Source organism: Pan troglodytes, chromosome 3, assembly GCF_028858775.2.
Source record: "Pan troglodytes isolate AG18354 chromosome 3, NHGRI_mPanTro3-v2.0_pri, whole genome shotgun sequence".
Lineage (NCBI taxonomy): Eukaryota > Metazoa > Chordata > Mammalia > Primates > Hominidae > Pan > Pan troglodytes.
The window spans coordinates 56,984,244-57,003,513 of NC_072401.2; the positions used below are offsets into that span (position 1 = coordinate 56,984,244).

Here is a 19,270-nt window from a genome sequence, read left to right on the forward strand (position 1 = left end):
ACATACTTTGCTGCTATCAAAATCTGTTTTAGGAAACCAATAAATAATAGTTTGAAAGAATTATTTGGGACTGTTTTTATTACACCTTTTGATAGCATTGCTCTGACCTTTGTGTTTATTTTGCTTGAGTTTAAGTTGAGTTTATTTTGCTTAAGTTTGGTATAACCAAACTTATTTGTGGGTTCTGTACATACAGAAATGAGGAATTATGTAGAGATTTTTTAAAACCACAGGCTTTATGTGGAACAATAATTCTGACTTGAAGGTTAGAACTGAATACCACAAGTTAATTAAATACTTTTTGTATTTTATTGTGTAAAATATGATCGATTCTAGGAGCCACTACCAACGAGAAAGAACCAGTTGTTTTGTTCTTGGGCTATAAAAACTTGTTCCAGCCTCTTTTTTGTCACATGTCCTCCCTATATTCCTAAACTGCTTGTTGTTTTTATTCTGAGGCTGCTGAAGTCTTTTCTTGAACTTGGAGTACCTTATTCTAGTACATCTCAAAACTGGAAAAAAAAAAAAATAGATCTTTATAGAATTTTGCTTTCTTTCACTTTTTAATAATTAATGTATATTCATTATTTTAAAGAAGAGTAGACATCAAATTTCACTTGTGACGTATCAAGACTGAAATTGTTAAGTATGTAAAATTATATTTTACCTTTAATGGTATAAGTATTATATAAATATTTTTCTCTATTCTTATTGGTTTTGCAATATAAAGAACAGTTTAATCACAGTGATTTAACATGAGAAATTAAAGAGGCCAGCAAAAATTAATTAACAGTGATATATATATAATATGCTACCATTAAAGCATTCTGCTTTAAAATACATGCATTCTACTTGTTCATATGAACTGCTTTTAATAGGTTATTTATTTTACTGATTATTCTCATTTATTGAATACCTTGAAATGCTATCCCACTTTTTAAGCTTACATATAACCTGAGTGGGTTAGAGAATGAGATATTAAGGATTTTGAAGGTTGTGGAAGTGTAAAAAAAGTTCAGCTCTTTAAGTCCTAGTAGTTTTCAAGGTAATTTAATTATGTTAAGAGTAATTAATAGGCAGGGTGCAGTGGCTCACACCTGTAATCCCAGCACTTTGGGAGGCCAAGGTGGGAGGATCATGAGGTCAGGAGTTCGAGACCATCCTGGCTAACACCGTGAAACCTTGTCTCTACTAAAAATACAAAAAAAAATTAGCCAGGCGTGGTGGCAGGCACCTGTAGTCCCAGCTACTCGGGAGGCTGAGGCAGGAGAATGGCGCGAACCTGGGAGACGGAGCTTGCAGTGAGCTGAGTGAGCCACTGCACTCTAGCCTTGGCGACAGAGCAAGACTCTCTCTCTCAAAAAAAAAAAAAAAAAGTAATTAATAGATGTACTTTTTTTTTTGTTGTTGTTGTTGTTGTTGTTGTTGTTGTTGTTGTTGTTGAGACAGGGTCTCACTCTTGTCAGCCAGGTTGGAGTGCAGTGGCACCATCACAGCTTGCTGCAGCCATGAACTCCTGGGCTCAAATGATCCTCCTGCCCCAAACTCATGAGTAGCTATGAGTACAGGCATTGCACACCACTTCTGGCTAATTTTTTGTAGAGATGGGGTCTTGCCGTGTTGCCCAGCTGTTCTCAAACTTCTGGCCTCAAGTGATCCTCCTGCCTCAGCCTCCCAAAGTGTTGGGATTACAGGCATGAGCCATTGTACCCAGCGTATTTCCTTTTTTAAAGACACTTCACACAGTTCAGTGCTTTTTCACCTGAATTTCAGCTCATTAAAAGTTGTCTTTCCTTCAGTATTGCCATCTGTGTTACTATTTCTTGTTTTTCATTCTGTACCACCATTATAAAATTGAATAGTCATGTTGATAACTTACAGAATATTTTTGCATTAAATATATTTTTTATCATTTTTTATAAGCCAGAATTCATCATAACAACCTCTATTAATGGTATAGAATGGTGTATATATTATGGCATCATGGGCTAACTGAAATTTTCTTTAGAATAGAAACCTGAATGAGCTCTTAAAGCTCTGGACATCTATCTCCTTTTTCAGGTTCGGGACTTTCTCTTAGATCTGTGACAAGGAATATAACTTCTTGACTAATGTAACTTTGTGCAGTATAATTTGAATCTAAGGATTCTTCCTTTAATTGGTACTTTGCCTTCTACAAAATAGTCAGCTGTATTATAATTATTTCCATGATTAGCAGTATTTGAAACACCTGTTTTTTTCTTTACTTTGTCATTATTAATATTAACCCAAATTTCTATTTCAGTTCATTTGTTTATTGATGTATTGAGAAACAGAGTGATATTTCTGTCATGTTAGTTGGTTTAGTTTCTCTTAATGCAGAAATACAATGGAGTTGCCCACTTTTAACTTCATTTCCACAAGGAATTTAAAGCTGTTTTCTTAGCTTTAAATGTTTGTTTCTTGAAATCTCATAATATATTATTATGCTTGTCTCCTAGTTTGAACCTGAATTTGCCCTGTGTAGTAATCAGTAAGCTTCTTTGAGTCCTGTATTATCTTTGTCAACCCTAGAGCACTTAGTAGAGTGCTTTGAATATAAAAGGTGCTTAATAAATGTCAGTTGAATTTATGTTTTATAATATTGGAAAAAACATTTTACTGATCCACTAAAATTTTCCGTGCTTATCTTTTGCAAATTTTATGTACATCTCTTCATTTTCTATTTGAGCTTTCCTAAATTACTCTTTAAACCCTGGAAGAATTTTAGAAACCTTATAAACTTCATCATAAAATTGATTCTTCTGCTGAATGCATATGCACCAACGTAGAGTGGACATAAGACACATACACTTAACATTATATTCAGCACAATCTGCTTTGCCTTAGGGCCCCTCTGTGATATAGTTGGGAGAGCAGGATTTTGTTATCAAGATCTTCTTGGGTTTTTTAAAGCACATATCTACCAGTTGTTAGCTTATGTGGCCATCGGAAAGTTATTTATCAGAGCCTTTATCTCCTTTTCTCTGAAATCAGATATAATTTCTTCCTATAAACCTGAAATGAAGATCAAATACTATAACACAGTCAGAGCTGTCACTCATTTAAGTTTCATGTCCTTCTCCATTGTTGTAGTTGGTGCATCTCTCCCTTGTGGCCATCCCTGATCTCTGCAGTCAGTAGCTCTGCTCTCTGCCAGCCTCTTCTGCAGAGCAGCTTTTGCCGTCTCCCTCTTCATCACTGACTAGTAGGCTTTTTCTTTTTTCTTAACTCTTACTGATTTTGCCTTTTGTCTTTTGTTTTTCATTTCTTATAATGGAATTTGGTCTTTAGAGTTATTTACATTCTGGGAGAATATGCTTTTCCTTTTTATAATTATTATGTACATTCTACAAATACAATGTGTAAATGTAATCAATGCTACATATATAGTCCCTTGCTTATTATGTTTATTAGTAACAGTTTTTGAATCTATGACCTTTTGCAGCTATTGCCATTCATTTTACTTAACTATCATTTATTATTTCCTAAGTAATTTATCACTTACAGGTAGAAAATACAAACATGGATAAGACATGTTCCTTACCTCCCAGGAATTTATAGTCTCTGTAGGTGATAAACATATAAGGCAGATTGGTGATAAGTACTATAATAGAGATACATATGTGAAAGTGAGGGAAATGCTTAGAGCAACACTGTTCAGTTGAAAAATAAGATGAGATTGTAATTTTAAATTCTCTAGTAGTCGCATTAAAAAATGTGAAAAGAAACAAATGGGATGAATTTTAAAATATATTTAATTTAATTTAATATATCCAAATATTGTTTTAACATGTCATGCAATCAATACACCACAATTGCTGAGATAATTTACATTTTTATTTCATACTAAAAGTCTTCAAAACTTGGGCATGTTAGACTTACAGCTGGAGTGATCAAATCATTTTGGTTTTCCTGGGACTTTCCTGTTTTAGCACCAGAAGTCCCTCATCCCAGAAACCCCCTCAGTCCCAGATTTGTCACCCTACTTAAAGTATATCTGAATTTGGATTTCATTGGAAATACTCAATTTGTATCTAGATTTAATTAAATGTGCAGTCGAAAAGTAGATTCATTTACTCAAATTGTTTGAGACATCCTAAGTTTTCCAGTAACCAAATTGAATATCAGTTATTACATTTAAATTAAAGTTAAATACAATTTAAAATTCAGTTCCTCTGTTACACTAACCATATTTCAAATGCTAATAGTCACATGTTGCTTGTAGAGTACTAACAGGTATCTAGCTGGGCGTGGTGGCAGACGCCTGTAAACCCAGCTACTCAGGGAGCTGAGGCAGGGAGAGTTGCGTGAACCCAGGAGGCAGAGATTGCAGACAGCCAAGATCGTGCCACTGCACTCCATCCTGGGTGACAGCGAGACTCCATCTCAAAAATAAAAAATAAAATAAATAATAAAAGTATGAGAAATTAGATAGTTTGCTAGGTTAGCATTGCAACTATAACAGAGTATGAACACTGGTAAATCTAATATGTTGGTCATTATCATTAGCAGAAGGCAGAAGCAAACCATATGTAGATAGTGTCATGTCTCATTATAATAGTCTTTGTTTTTCAAAATACACAGTATATTTTGGATATTTGGTTCCTTTAAGTATTTTGGGGCTTTGTTCTCAAATACAGCTAAGTTACTTGGAAACAATTTTTTTTTTTTTTAATTTCAAGGCCTACTTCTCAGTTTGTTAGGTGGGTCCACAACTGCTAATTTGGCCCTACTACTGAGGATTCTACTTGACATCCTGTGTGTTTTGAGGTCTTTCTACTCTGGCTGGTGGGAACCAAACTATTCCTGGCCCCGTGTGAGCCCTGGGTATTATTCAGCCTGACTCTCTCTGGTGGTCCTTTCCTGGCCTGGGATAATTTCCTCATGCACATGGACTGATCAAAACTCAGCTGAAGATTTGAGGGGAATCCTCTGCACATCTCTAGAGTACCCTTTCTGCAGTACTCTCCTCTTCAATAATCTGCTCCATGAATTCTAGCCACCTTGATCTCTCCAAATTCTGTCTTCTCAAGTTGGGGAGACTGCCAGGCTCTGTTTGGATACTTACTCCTTGCACTATAGCCTGGAAACTCTCCAGGCAGTAAGTTGGGCTAATCATTTCTGTCTTCAGAGATCACTCTTCTGCACTGCCTGTCTAAACACCATCGTTTCAAAGAGGTTTTTTTTCTTTTTTAGTTATTTGAAATAGGAAAATAAATCTGATCTATGTTTCTCCATTAATGGCTGAAAGCAAAAGTTAATCCACAGTATTTCTTTCAATCACGTGATTGAAAGTCATACTTTATTTTTCTTGATGTTTGTAGCCTTTTTAAAAAACTCACAAGTTGGCTGCTAATATGGAAACAAGTAAACCTTGCTTTTCTTTTCTTTTCTTTTTTTTTTTTTTTTTTGAGACGGAGTCTCGCTTTGTCACCCAGCCTGGAGTGCAGTGGCGTGATCTTGGTTCACTGTAACCTCTGCCTCCCAGGTTCAAGCGATTCTTCTGCCTCAGCCTCCGAAGAAGCTGGGACTACAGGCACGCACCACCACGCCCGGCTAATTTTTATATTTTCAGTCAAGATGGGGTTTCACCATGTTGGCCAGGATGGTCTCAATCTCTTGACCTCGTGATCTGCCCACCTCGGCCTCTCAAAGTGCTGGGATTACAGGCGTGAGCCACCACTCCCGTCCGTAAACCTTGCTTTTCAAATGCTTGATATTGTAGAGTGGTACATATGTATTTGTATGTATTTGATATGTTTGCATATTATGTATTTGATATTAACATCTTAAGTTATTTAATAAACTAACCAAAAAATAATTTCTTATAGACTGAGAGTAATCATGACACGGCGCTAACACTTGCCTGTGCTGGTGGCCACGAGGAACTGGTACAAACACTGCTAGAGAGAGGAGCTAGTATAGAGCACCGAGACAAGAAAGGTAGGGCCTACTTTTGTTTTATTTTTTGGAATACTGGTCAAAAAATTTATTTAGGAACATTATTTTTTAGTCCTATTTTGAAGGTCAGATATTTTGTTCTTTTGCCTTAGCATGTAGTGAGAAGATCATTATTTTTCTCCAGGTTTTACTCCACTCATCTTGGCTGCCACAGCTGGTCATGTTGGTGTTGTGGAAATATTGCTGGACAATGGTGCAGACATTGAAGCCCAGTCTGAAAGAACCAAGGACACACCACTCTCCTTGGCTTGTTCTGGGGGAAGACAGGAGGTAATGTTTCCCCTTAGTGTAATTGTTTTCCTTTCTCTGTTTAGCAAATGTGTACTTTCACTTATATTATTTTTTCTATCAGAACAATGCTTTGACGTTTAGATTTCTCACAGTAACTGAAACTATTATCTATTAACAAAAAGATGAGTATCATTGTTAGCATAAGCTATCTTGCCAGAAAAATCACACATTGTTTAGAATCCTGCTCATCTAAAAGTAGGAATGCCATGCGTTTACGGTAGGAGAAAGACTATTCCAAGTCAAATCAGTAAGTTCCTAATGTACAGGGCCTATATGCACTCATCTTTGCCTGCCCTATAGTACATGGCATAGAAGGTACTTAATCACAGTCTCTGTTGCTGTCTGTAAGATTAGTAGGGAATTAAGAATATTCAATTTTTATGTGTTTTGAGAACTCTTGTCTTGCTTTGATTTTTCCCCACCCTTTCTCAACTCTGGAGGAAAGGTTCTCAGATAAGATGATAAGATTATATGACCTTTTGTTTTTTTAAGGAAACTAGAACAACTGATAGAGATTAGCTAGGCTCAAGAAAATGTACCTTTACACTCACTTATGTATCTTGTGGCATTTTATAATCAGCTAGATAACCCTTTTTTTTTTTTTTTTTTCAAATTCAGTCCTTTGTACAGGGGATATAAACCAGATGTGTTGTCTCCATAGATTCCCTTCTCTATCAAGGAATTATTGAATCTTAGATTTGGAAAGCACCTTAGGTCATTCAGATCAGTGTCTTAGCTTTAAAATCTCTTTTCTCTTATTCTTTTATAAGGTTTTCCTATTTATCAGGCCTGAAGTATGCCTTTTTTGTTTCCCCACAGTTCTTAGTTTTGTTCTTTAAACAACTAGAAAGAGGTTTAACCTTTTCTATCTTCAGATTTTTTTTTTCCTGAAGTCACCTATTCTTTGTGTGAAACAAGTCTTGTTTCGGTTGTTAGCCTAAGAATACCTTTTCCAGTCCCTTCATCATCATGACTATTTCACCCTTTATGTCAGTATCCTTCTTAAAATATTATATGTAAAGGTATTCTGACGAGCGAACTGGGGAACTGTTACCTCCCATTTGAGCATCTTAAACTAGCTTTTTCCCCCACTTCCCCCCAGTCATAGCACATAAGGTTATATTGAGCTCTAGTTAGTTAAATCCACTAGATTTTAAAAATAAACTAATAAATAAACAATTTTAATAGATATAATAATTCCTATACAAAAGAATGGGAAATCTAATAAAATTACATAAGTGCAGTAAGGGTAGGGCTTGGTCATCCTTCATTTTGTAAATTAAAAAGAACTGAAATCTATTAACAGTGATAATATAGGCATTTTTTTCCGTAATTTTTGTTCCCTTATATTTGGAATAGATATTATATGAATGGATACACTTATTACTAGACTACTCCACACAAGAGACAAGGAGCCTGGCCTGTCCCTACTGTTTTGTTTCTTCTACTTGTGTCACTTTTTTCTTCTATAATTCATAGTAGGGGCAATAGATAGGTTAAAAGTATTATAAGCCAAATATTAAGATAGTGAAAAATGAACCACTTAATTTGATAAATTATTTCTACTATTCCAGAAAAAGTAAAAATCCCCATAAATCCCGGAAAGCAAAATTTTGCCTTTCAATCATATTGCCTTTCAATCATTATTTAGCTTGAAAAAGTACTTGCTTTATATAAGAACAGATTTTTTCAATATTGAGTCAAGAAGATATTAGTTGATTTTCTTTATTTAAAAGTAATATTAAAGCCAATAGGGCACTGTAATTTTTATGAATTATGTATTTTTGTTAAAATATAATAGATTAGGTTATAACAATTGTTGAAGTATGTTAGGGTAACAATTTTGCCTATAAACACTTTGTTACTTTAATTTGGTGTCAATAGAAGAGGTAAGTATTTTGAAGTGATTAATAAAATGTTGGAAAGTCATTTTACTATAAAATAATACATTTTTGTTGTATATTGGATGTTTTGGGAGCAGAAGAGTTCTCTGAAAGAATTGAGAAATATAATGGCATTGAGAAAACTTGAGAAATTTGATTAGAGTTTTCTACTATACTGTTTATAAAATAGCCTAACGCCATATTTTTTCTTGTTTTTATAACCTTGTCACCCGCTCTGAAAGCAAAAAGTGATGGAAAGAATGTGATATCTAAAATTGGACATAGCTTTGCTGAGATGCAAGATAAACCACTATTCATTAACATTTATTATTTGCCAGTTAGTATTTTAGGATATATTATTAATAGTAAGAGCAGGGGTAAGAGCTATGATCTTGAGCCAGTCTTGACTTCTCTATATCTTATTTATAAAATGAGAATGAATATTGTGTCAAAGGATTGTTTAGGCATTAAACGGCATAGTGGACAATGATCTGTGAATGGCCCATCAGTACTTAAATAAATGCTAAATATTTTTAGGTTTCAGGAAATGCAATTAAGATCCAGTGGGATACAACTACACATCCACTAGAATGGCTAAAATTGACGACTGGCAATAACAGATGTTGCCAAGACTCATGCTACTAGAACTCATGCATTATTGAAGGGAGTGTACATAGTACAACCACTTTAAGAATAGCCTGGCAATTTCTTACAAAACCATACACCCAGTAATTCTGCCAGTAGGTGGGACCTAAAATCTAGGTAGTGAATGTATATAAGGTTTTTTAATGTTATCTTAGAAAATTTTCATAATCTTGTGAAAATACAGGACCTTTTATACCATGCTTTAAAAATACTTACTGATTAAAAGGTTTAAAAATATGTTAAATACATTCACATGTATAATACGAAGAAATCTTGTCGCATATTACTCTATTTTACCGCTTTGTGGTGAAATAACAAATATTAATTTCCAAAGCATGTCACAAAATTTTCAGTCCAGACCTTTCATGAACACATTATACCATTTTAGTGGATTTCTACATGGGTTTTACTTGAGAAGGTATCTCTTTGTTGGCTTCTAAGACCTCCTGTTATCATTAGAGGCTGATTTTATGCAGAGCATGAAGGAAGAACTTTCCCCTTCTTTTATTGTACAGTATACCAGAAAAAGAAATTTAAAAATACACACTTTGGTAATTTGTCTCTCCATAAGAAAACATATTTTTTTCTATTTTATTTTCAGGTGGTGGAGCTATTGTTAGCTCGAGGGGCAAATAAAGAGCACAGGAATGTTTCTGATTACACACCTCTAAGTCTGGCTGCTTCTGGTGGCTATGTGAACATCATCAAAATATTACTAAATGCAGGAGCTGAGATTAACTCTAGGCAAGTTGTATTCCCTTTCTGTAAGCCCCTTATTTAGTAAGACTGTTATAGATATTTGTAGAACACCTATTTTTTAGTGCCAAATTTAGTAAATCCCTTTATTACAAATGTGGCATTCAAAGTGTTAAGAGTTTTTTGAGATGAACTTTATTTAAGTAATTAAAACTTGATATAGAGCTTGAAAAATATTGAGTACTGTTTCTTATGATACTAAATGTAAACATCTTAGAAGCTTTTATTAAGCAAGCTAATACATGCTTTAAGATTGAAAGTTTATCCTAATAACTTATTAATCACCTTCCAGCCTAAGTCATTATGTTGAGTGAAATACAAAAAATATTCTAATAAAACATTTCTAATGGAGTCTTGGTAGTATCTCAGAGACTTACTAAGGTTGAGAAAAATGGATATTTTAAACAATCCTTCAAAATAATCTTAGATTAGAATTATATATCATCTCCAATTTTTCTGTCATTTAAAATATACATTTTTCCATTTGTTTTCCCCATACCTGCACCCCTAGAACTGGTAGCAAATTGGGCATCTCTCCTCTGATGTTAGCAGCTATGAATGGGCATACAGCTGCTGTTAAGCTCCTGTTAGACATGGGCTCTGACATAAATGCTCAGATAGAAACCAATCGGAACACTGCCCTTACTTTAGCCTGCTTCCAAGGAAGAACTGAAGTGGTTAGTCTTCTGCTTGATAGAAAAGCAAATGTTGAACACAGAGCTAAGGTAAGAAAAAGTCTGAGATTTACACATGAATTTATTGCTTTGATATTTAAGATATATAGTAGCAACATGTTGATTATAATTTTAGTTCTTTCTAGTAACATTTATCTCCTATGTATATATTTAATTAGAAATCATTCTGTATAACTCAGTCAAACATTAACTCTTGAAAATACCTGAGTGATAAATTTTTATAGGCAACAATGACAGTAGGATTATCAGCTGAAAAAGAGAGACTATTTTGAAAAGGAAGGGAATGGAACATTTATTGAGTACCAGTTATATGCCAAGTGCTTGCATCTTAAACAGATTTTTTTTTCTTTTTTTTTTTTTTTTTTGCAATACCGTTGAGATTAGGTAGAATTATTTTCTTTTAATAGATCAGACTCTAACTCAAAGGAGCTAATAAGGGTCAGTGATTAAATTTAGTTGTGAATCTTGGTAACAGCTGTATCATATTCCTTCTTCAAGTTGTTATTCTTTACAATTTTAGATCTTTCCAGTCTCTTACGTGTCATTACTTTTAATTTTACACTAAACTTAGACTGGTCTCACACCACTAATGGAAGCTGCTTCTGGTGGATATGCGGAGGTGGGCCGAGTTCTTTTGGATAAAGGTGCTGATGTTAATGCCCCTCCAGTTCCCTCCTCAAGAGATACAGCTTTAACCATAGCAGCAGATAAAGGGCATTACAAATTCTGTGAGCTTCTTATTGGCAGGTATGTTGTTACCATACCCTTCATATATGAACACAAGTGTTACTAGTGATTATCATTCTCTCTAGGCAATTAAACTATTTAAAAAATCAAATGTGATTATTTCTTCTTTTATAAACAAGTGCTTTTTTCCCCAAACCCACCCATTGTTTTCCAACCCTCCAGAGCTATGCTACATTGTCTGATTTGTTTCTGTGTAACCTAAAAATGTTTTTCTTTCATTCTTGTCTATATTACTTTTAACGTCTACAATAACAAGCTATTTGAACATCCATCTGTTATCAGACATACTTACATCCCCCCCACACAAGTCTTAAAAGTCTGGCAGTGATCTAAGGCTTCATTGTCCATTTTCTTGTTCTTCACAGTAATTAAGGCTTTTAGGTGTGGTTATGGGACTATTTAAGATAAACAGACAGGATCCAAGGTACTTTCTACTTTCAGTCATGTAGAAGTTGCCTGCTAGTTTTCCAAAGATGCTTGTCTGTTTAACTTGTTTTCGTGCACTCTGAAAGACCTTTGCATGGTATTCTAAGCAGTAGTATTTGGCAGTAACTGCTGTTAACTCTTACTAACCATGGGTCTTCCCATCTACATCATGCCCACTGAATGAATGCTAAACCTGCATGTTATCTTTAACGTAACTACAAAAACAGATTGAGTATCCCTAATTGGAAAAGCACCAAAGTATGGAACTTTTTGAGCCCTGTTATGACACTCAAAGGAAATGCTCTTTGGAGCATTTCAGACTTCAGATACTGGATTTCAGATTAGGGATGGTCAAATTGTATATGAATACAAATAATCTGAAACGGTTACAGTTGCCTCATAGGATATTGTTTGTGTAGTATAATTCTGAGAGGAAGACATATTTACATCTTTGAATATTGAAAACAATTTTTATCTTTACAGAATATTTTCACGTGTTGATAGTTGATTTTTGTTACTGTGTCATTTCATTCTATTTAAGACAATGCTAGGCTAGGTGTGGTGACAATGCCTATAATTCCAGCACTTTGAGAGGTTGAGGCAGGAGGATTACTTGAGCCCAGGAGTTCGAGACCAGCCTGGGTAACATAGGAAGACTCCATCTCCACAAGAAATTTAAAAATTAGCTGAGCGTGGTGGCATGGGACTGTAGTCCCAGCTACTCTGGAGGCTGAGGTAGGAGAATCATATGACCCCTGGAGGTGGAGGCTGCAGTGAGCCATGATCTCACCACTGCACTCCAGCCTGTGTGACAGAGCAAGACCCTGTATCAAAAAAAAAAAAAAAAAAAAAAGACAATGCTATCTGTGTCATTGGTTTTTAGGGGAGCTCATATTGATGTACGTAACAAGAAGGGGAACACTCCATTGTGGCTAGCAGCAAATGGTGGACACCTCGATGTGGTTCAGTTACTGGTGCAAGCAGGTGCAGATGTGGATGCAGCAGATAACCGCAAGATAACTCCTCTTATGGCAGCATTTAGAAAGGTATAAGTCTTTCATCCTCATTTACCTGGATGTTTTTTTACTTACACTAGGAAGTACATGGCTTAGTGATCACTAAAGACTCATTTTGTGCTTTTGCAGCTGTGATGAAAGCAATAATATGCAAATAATTACTCTTATGGCAACATTAAATGTAGATATATACAAGTTTTTCAGAAAAGCCATTAATTTTAACCTTATTGGACATCAGAGCTAAGTAAACTTTTAAAAAGCTGTTCTAAGTAATGTGTTCAAAATCTAGTTGCAGTCTTAATCTTCACAAAGTGTAAATCCAGTTAAGATACTTAAGTAAGTACCTCCAGTTAGTTACTCTTAGTGAGTGTTTTCTTGTATTACCACTACAGAGAAAAATATCACTTAAACTGGTTATTTTGCGGTGGGGGGGTTTGTGCCACGCATGGTGGCTCATGCCTGTAATCTCAGCACTTTGGGAGGCCAAGGCAGGCAGATGTAGCGAAGCCCTGCCTCTACAAAAATTATAAAAATTAGCCGAGCGTGGTGACATGTGCTAATAGTCCCAGCTACTCAGGAGGCTGAGATAGGAGGATGGCTTGAGCCTGAGAGGCAAAGGTTGCAGTGAGCTGAGATTGCGCCACCGCACTCCAGCCCGGGTGACAAGAGTACGACCTCGTCTCAAAAAAAATTTGTTTTCATTTCAATTATTGACTTTACTAGGAAAAAAAATGAATTAAATAATGAAAATGCCACTACCAGCATTTTAAACTACTAAGTTTCAAGTATATTACATTTAAAGGTAAAAATACAAATTCCGTGAAAGTAAAACAAACTTTCTCTTTCTGTACATAGCACAGAGCTGTGTGTAAGTAATTTGATTTAATGGTTTGTTTGATAATCCATTGATCTCTTAAATCCAGCTTTAGTTTGTTATTGGGAATATCAGATTACTGTTACAGGGATTATAATTTTGAGTTTTGTCATTTGGAGATATGTAGATAAAATTCCCTGTAGATGCCAAAATGTTGAAAATTTTTAATAAATAAATCGCAATAAGCTATTTCTTCCTTTTTCTCTTATTATCTCTGACTGCTGTTCTTTATTCTACCTCTTCCCTAGATAATCTGGACTACCAGTGACTCTGTATTTTTGACTCTCTATATTTTTGTTTCTCAGCAATCCAACTTATTCCTTCTCACTGGCTAGCTGCCTCTTCTCCAAGCAAGCTAGCATATCATTATCAAGTTAATCTTTCTAACCACTCTACTATATTAGAGAACCTCTTCAAGAACCTTTCTGTGTCTCCCCAGTTTCTGAAATCATTTGAAATCCAATCTTAGTTTGGTATTCACAGCCACCACAATTTAGTGCTTGTAGATCTTGTCTCCCATTAGAATCCTTAATGTGGAGAATTATCTTCTTGCTTGGTCTTTTCCTTGTTCCTATCTCTCACATCACCTTTGTTCTCATCTCATAGAATGCCCATGTCTTTCTTCATTTTTCCAAAGTTACTCATTCTTTAGTTATAGTTGAAGTCTCTCCTACCAAACTCTTCATCCTATTTGAGTTCACATCAAGATCTCTAATCTCTAGAGGTCGTACAAGTTTGACAGTGTTTATCATTCATTTGGAGAAATACATATTTTTATATGTTATTACTCTAATTATTAGAGTTGTTATTTTTATTAGTTATTACTCTAGTATCTAACATGCATATATCTTTCCAGATAGACTTATTGACTTCAGATGAGCAGTGCTTATCTTTTATACTCTTATGTATTTGTTCCATTATTTCTTGAGTACCTAACATGTGCAACTGTGGGCTAGAGTACTATATTATATAGTACTATATATATTATATAGGGTGCAACATAGTATATGTTGTGTATATATGTCTATATACATTGTCTATATATGTATATACATATTGTCTATATGTATATACATATTGTCTATATAGGTGTATATATAACATATACTATGTTATATAGGGTACAATGTGGAAAGGTAAGATCCATACCCAAAGTTAGGTAACTGTTTGAGTTGTCCCATGTAAATAGTTTAAACACTGTAGAAGTAGTAGAGAGATCCTTAGGGAATGATGCAAGTGGCATTTGAGCTATTCATTTAGAGAAAAGTTTAGAAACATGCAGTCTAAAAGGAAGAGATAGAGGCAATAGAAAAAATATACTAAAGATTAACAGCTGTTTATCCCGACTGGCTAACTTCAGATGTTGTGTCAGAAAGCAACAGTATGGGCTAGACAAAGTGGGAATGGCTTTTAAGAAGTAGGAAAGGGCAAGTCTAAAGATTTTGAACTTAGATACTAACTTGTGTTGCAGTGAATAATCATAGCTTATTCTTCATGAAAGTATATATTCTTTCACACTACCTAAGACAGTATTATACATTTGTTTTTTATCTGAAGGAATGAAAAAACAAAATTATTATTTTTGCTCTTTTAATCCTTAGAATTGAAACTAGACTCTCATATTTAGGGAGTTAGCAAAGAAAAAAATAAGAATTCCCCCCCCCCACCACCCTTCAGACATATCCCCTACTCTTTGTATTGATTTTGGAATTATTGTTTTTTTTATTCAGAGTTGTTTAGAATTTTAGCTCATATTATTATGTACTTTTTTTGGAGGGTAGGATGAGAATGATCAATGTGGATTTAACTCACTGGAACCAAAGCCTGTCTCTTTTTCATTTATAGTGTAAATATGCAATTTAGTCTTTACTTTGTGGCCCTAATCTTAACTGTTAAAGTTAGTTCAGGCATAGATTTACTGAACTGTTAGAGTCTGTTTTCAATCTGACATTGATATCTATTTTTTAGGGTCATGTGAAGGTGGTGCGCTACTTAGTCAAAGAAGTCAATCAGTTTCCATCAGATTCTGAATGTATGAGATACATAGCAACCATCACTGATAAGGTAATATGTTGTTCACTATATGAGCAAGGGACTCTATTCGGTTAATATATCTTCCATTCTAAGAAGAATTCCTAGTTTGAGTAGTAAAGTGTAATATGTAGCCATTTTCATTTATCTAGTATTTGGGAATGAAGTATGCGATTTAAGAGATTCTTGCAGATTATTTACTTACCTAATGAATCAATAAAACATCCTCTGCTATAGGATTACCTTATCTTTAAAAATAATACTTGAGGCCAGGTGCAGTGGCTCACCCTTGTAATCCCAGCAGTTTGGGAGGCCGAGGCAGGTGGATTGCATGAGCCCAGGAGTTCAAGACCAGCTTGGGCAACATGGGGAGACCCCATCTCTACAAAAATACAAAAATTAGCCTGGCATGTTGGCATGTGCCTATAATCCCAGCTACTTGGAAGGCTGAGGCATGAAAATCGCTTGAACCCGGAAGGTGGAGGTTGCAGTGAGCCAAGAGTGTGCCATTGTACTCCAGCCTGGGCATCAAAGCAAGACTCTTGTCTCAAAAAATAAAATAACAATAAAAAAATTCTTGAGCTAATTTAATTTTTATGTGAACACTAAGTAATTCAAAGCAACATGTTATTATTCATTAGGGCTGTCCTCTGTATATGTGTGTTTATCCAGACTGATACCTATATTGAGAAAGTAATGAGTCCAATAGATTTTTATATCCTAGTAAAATGAACATACTACTTTTCATCATGAGCAAGAAGTCTTGAGCGTGATGTAAAAGTTAGGGTAACTAACTTTTAGTTTTAACTAAGTTTTAGAATGAATTGGCTAGGAATTTTGCAGGAAATGCAAATTTTGCAGGAAATTTTATGGAAGATAAAATTGAATCCTATTAGAGATCCTAATTGAGACCTTCTCCTGGAGACATACATTTTGATTTGGAGTTTACACTAACACTTGAATAAGATCCTAACACATGCCTCTGAAAACCAAAGAGGACAACAAATCTTAAAAATGTCTTCTTATGACGTTTACACAGTTGCTATTACATGATAGTGAACAGCTTTTCCCTATAAGTTTTAATTTAAACTAGCTAGGTCACTGTCTTTCCTAGCTCTAGACTTGTCCATGACAATTAACATTCCTATATATCACAGGTTTCTAGGGGCAGAGGGGGAGATTAAAAATAAATTATTTTTAATAATACTAAGAATAAGACTGGTTCAGTGGCACACAGCTGTAGTCTCAGGTACACATTAGTCTCATGTACTTGGGAGGCTGAGGTGAGAGGACTGCTTGAGCCCAGGAGTTAAAGGATACAGTATACTATGATTATGCCTGTTAATAGCCACTGCATTTAAGCCTGGGCAACATGGCAAGCCCCTATCTCTAAAATTAAATAAACAAAAATTTTATAAAAATAAGGAAGTAGTGTTTTGCTGTCCTAAAGTGTGACTTGAGAATGAAATCACTGAGAAAATTATGTAAGTACATGTATCTGATTCCTTTGTAAATGATTATTGTACACAAAATTGGAGCAACAAAGCTTAAATATTTGAGGACATTTCTTGAAAAATTTTCACATCTGTTTTCTTTGTTGACATTGACTATTTCTTTTAGCCTGTTAACCAGCCAACATAAATTATTGTAGTTCTGTTTGCTGTACAATTTCTTATATTTAAATTAGAGGATAAATGACTTTAGTTTCTAAAGTGCCTGCTAAATGGATATTATTTTGAAGAATAGCAAAAGCTACTCTTTGATTCTTTATTTGTATATATTCCTAAATATACCATGTCAATTATGTTTTTATTTGCACACCTTTTTTCCCCCTTTCATGGATCTTTATTGCTTAGGTTTGAGTACCTTACTAAAGATCTTCATGTTTTTAGGAATTTCTCTAAGTGAGAATTGTTCTGTGAGCCTGGAAAAATCTTAATTTTTCATTATAGGAGATGCTGAAGAAGTGTCATCTTTGTATGGAGTCAATAGTACAAGCCAAAGATAGACAGGCTGCTGAAGCAAACAAAAACGCCAGCATTTTGTTAGAGGAGTTAGACTTGGAAAAGGTAATAATAATCTTTACACATGAAAACTACCCACTTTTTTCCATCTTGTTTTCTCTTCTTTTGATTTGTAATCCGTTTTTTTGTTTTGTTTTGTTTGCTTTAAATTATGTACATGATTTCTTTCTACATTTGGCTCAAATCGTGGAGAGAATTATGAGTACATTGAACATCATTGAAAGCTTCTTTGTAACTAACAAAATTTTGTTATAGGAATTACATTGATCTGGAAGTCAGAAAACTTAGCTTCTAGTTCTGGATTTTAGTCTTATCTCAGCTAATGATCTCTTAATCCTCAACCACATCTGTTGTTTTTTGATCTTATAATTTATTGTTTTAGACCTTGTAATTTATTGCCAACAGGTTTATCACAAGTACCAAATGCACTACCAAGGCATAACCAACTAGTGAAATACAAATCTTGGAATGTCAAATGAGTACACTTTTTAAATGGGTGACTTCTCTTGTACTTTTCTCTTTCAGGCAGACTACAACATCATTCCCATCTATTCCCATGGGGAGTAAAATACACCAAAACAGCATATAGTTTGGACAGTCTTATAGCTTCTTCACTTCCCTTTTCTGCCACATTTTCCCCTATAATTCTGTACTCTAGAACTTAATTGAATAGTAATCATAGGAAAATAATTGGTTTGGCATTGAATATTATGGAACTGCCATATCTCATCTTTTATAAAAAGGTCAGTGGCTGGGCGCAGTAGCTCACGCCTGTATTCCCAGCACTTTGGGAGGCCGAGGCAGGCACATCACCTAAGGTCAGGAGCTTGAGACCAGCCTGGCCAACATGGCAAAACACCGTCTCTACCAAAAATACGAAAATTAGCCGGACGTGGTGGTGCATGCCTGTAATCCCATCTACTCTGGAGGCTGAGGCAGGAGAATCACTTGAACCTGGGAGGCGGAGGTTGCAGTGAGCCAAGATCACGCCACTGCACTCCAGCCTGGGCAACAGAGTGAGACTCCGTCTCAAAAAATAAATAAAATTTTTTTAAGAAGGTCAAAATGCTATAAAATTTAACATCTACTATTAAATTTATAAAGGAGATGCAGTGATAATTATGCATATGCGTTTTTTGACTTGTTAGCTACATTCTTTTTTACTATACTTGCTTTCTTTATTAAGTTCTACATTTTATCCTACATTAATATGAATCATTTGAAGTACTTTATTCTAATTTAAATTTGAAAATACTATTTTCTGAAAAAATGTATTTTATTTTGGAAGCTCTTCATTTTTAAAAATTTGTGGTTTATATTCTGAGCAAATTAAAAGTAGCTGTTTTGGCCATTTAAAAATGTTAAAAGAATATGAGTGCATTAAGAGATATAATGACCACTATAACTATTACTTGACCTGTTTTTATATTCACTACCTAACATTTATTTAATGCCTGCTAAATACAAAGCAGTATAATTGAGCCAGGTTGTGTGATAGAATATATATTTGATTCTTTAAATTTTTGGTTTTTTATTATAACAGTGTGCTCAGTTTAAACTGTGAAACAGACAAAGACAAGAACAGCTGCCATCATTTTAAGATAACTGAAGTTAGAAATGTGATAATGGTTGTTTTAAAATCTTTACCTCTGCAATTACCTATAAGGCCTTTTAAGATCCTGTAATGATCTACCTACCCACACCACTTCTTAAACCTCTCTGGCCTTGTTTTTTATTACTCTTTCTCTTAGTCACCTTGCTCTATCCATACTGACCATCCTCTTTTTGTTTGTGTTGTCAGCAGCATCTTCCATGAATGTCCCTTAGATGTCCTCATGTTTTAGTTTCCTCTTCACAAGCACTTTTCTGCTCTTCTCTGCTTTATTTTTCACTTTTCAAC

General features: G+C 34.7%; 1 protein-coding gene across 13 annotated transcripts in view; it reads left to right on the forward strand.

Annotated features, from left to right (window-relative positions):
• The window catches only part of ANKRD17 (ankyrin repeat domain 17), a 185,443-nt gene that overhangs the window by 128,381 nt on the left and 37,792 nt on the right, over positions 1-19,270 (forward strand). For 8 of the 13 annotated variants that reach the window (XM_054683010.2, XM_054683011.2, XM_054683015.2 and 5 more), the window contains 8 exons: positions 5,853-5,964; positions 6,107-6,252; positions 9,403-9,539; positions 10,063-10,282; positions 10,824-10,999; positions 12,309-12,471; positions 15,284-15,379; positions 17,299-17,415. In XM_054683010.2, coding sequence (XP_054538985.1) covers positions 5,853-5,964; positions 6,107-6,252; positions 9,403-9,539; positions 10,063-10,282; positions 10,824-10,999; positions 12,309-12,471; positions 15,284-15,379; positions 17,299-17,415 — 1,167 coding nt within the window. Of the gene's footprint in view, positions 1-5,852; positions 5,965-6,106; positions 6,253-9,402; positions 9,546-10,062; positions 10,283-10,823; positions 11,000-12,308; positions 12,472-15,283; positions 15,380-17,298; positions 17,416-19,270 lie in introns of all 13 variants that reach the window. The other 5 variants (XM_063809568.1, XM_063809570.1, XM_063809573.1 and 2 more) reach the window with 2 other exon arrangements.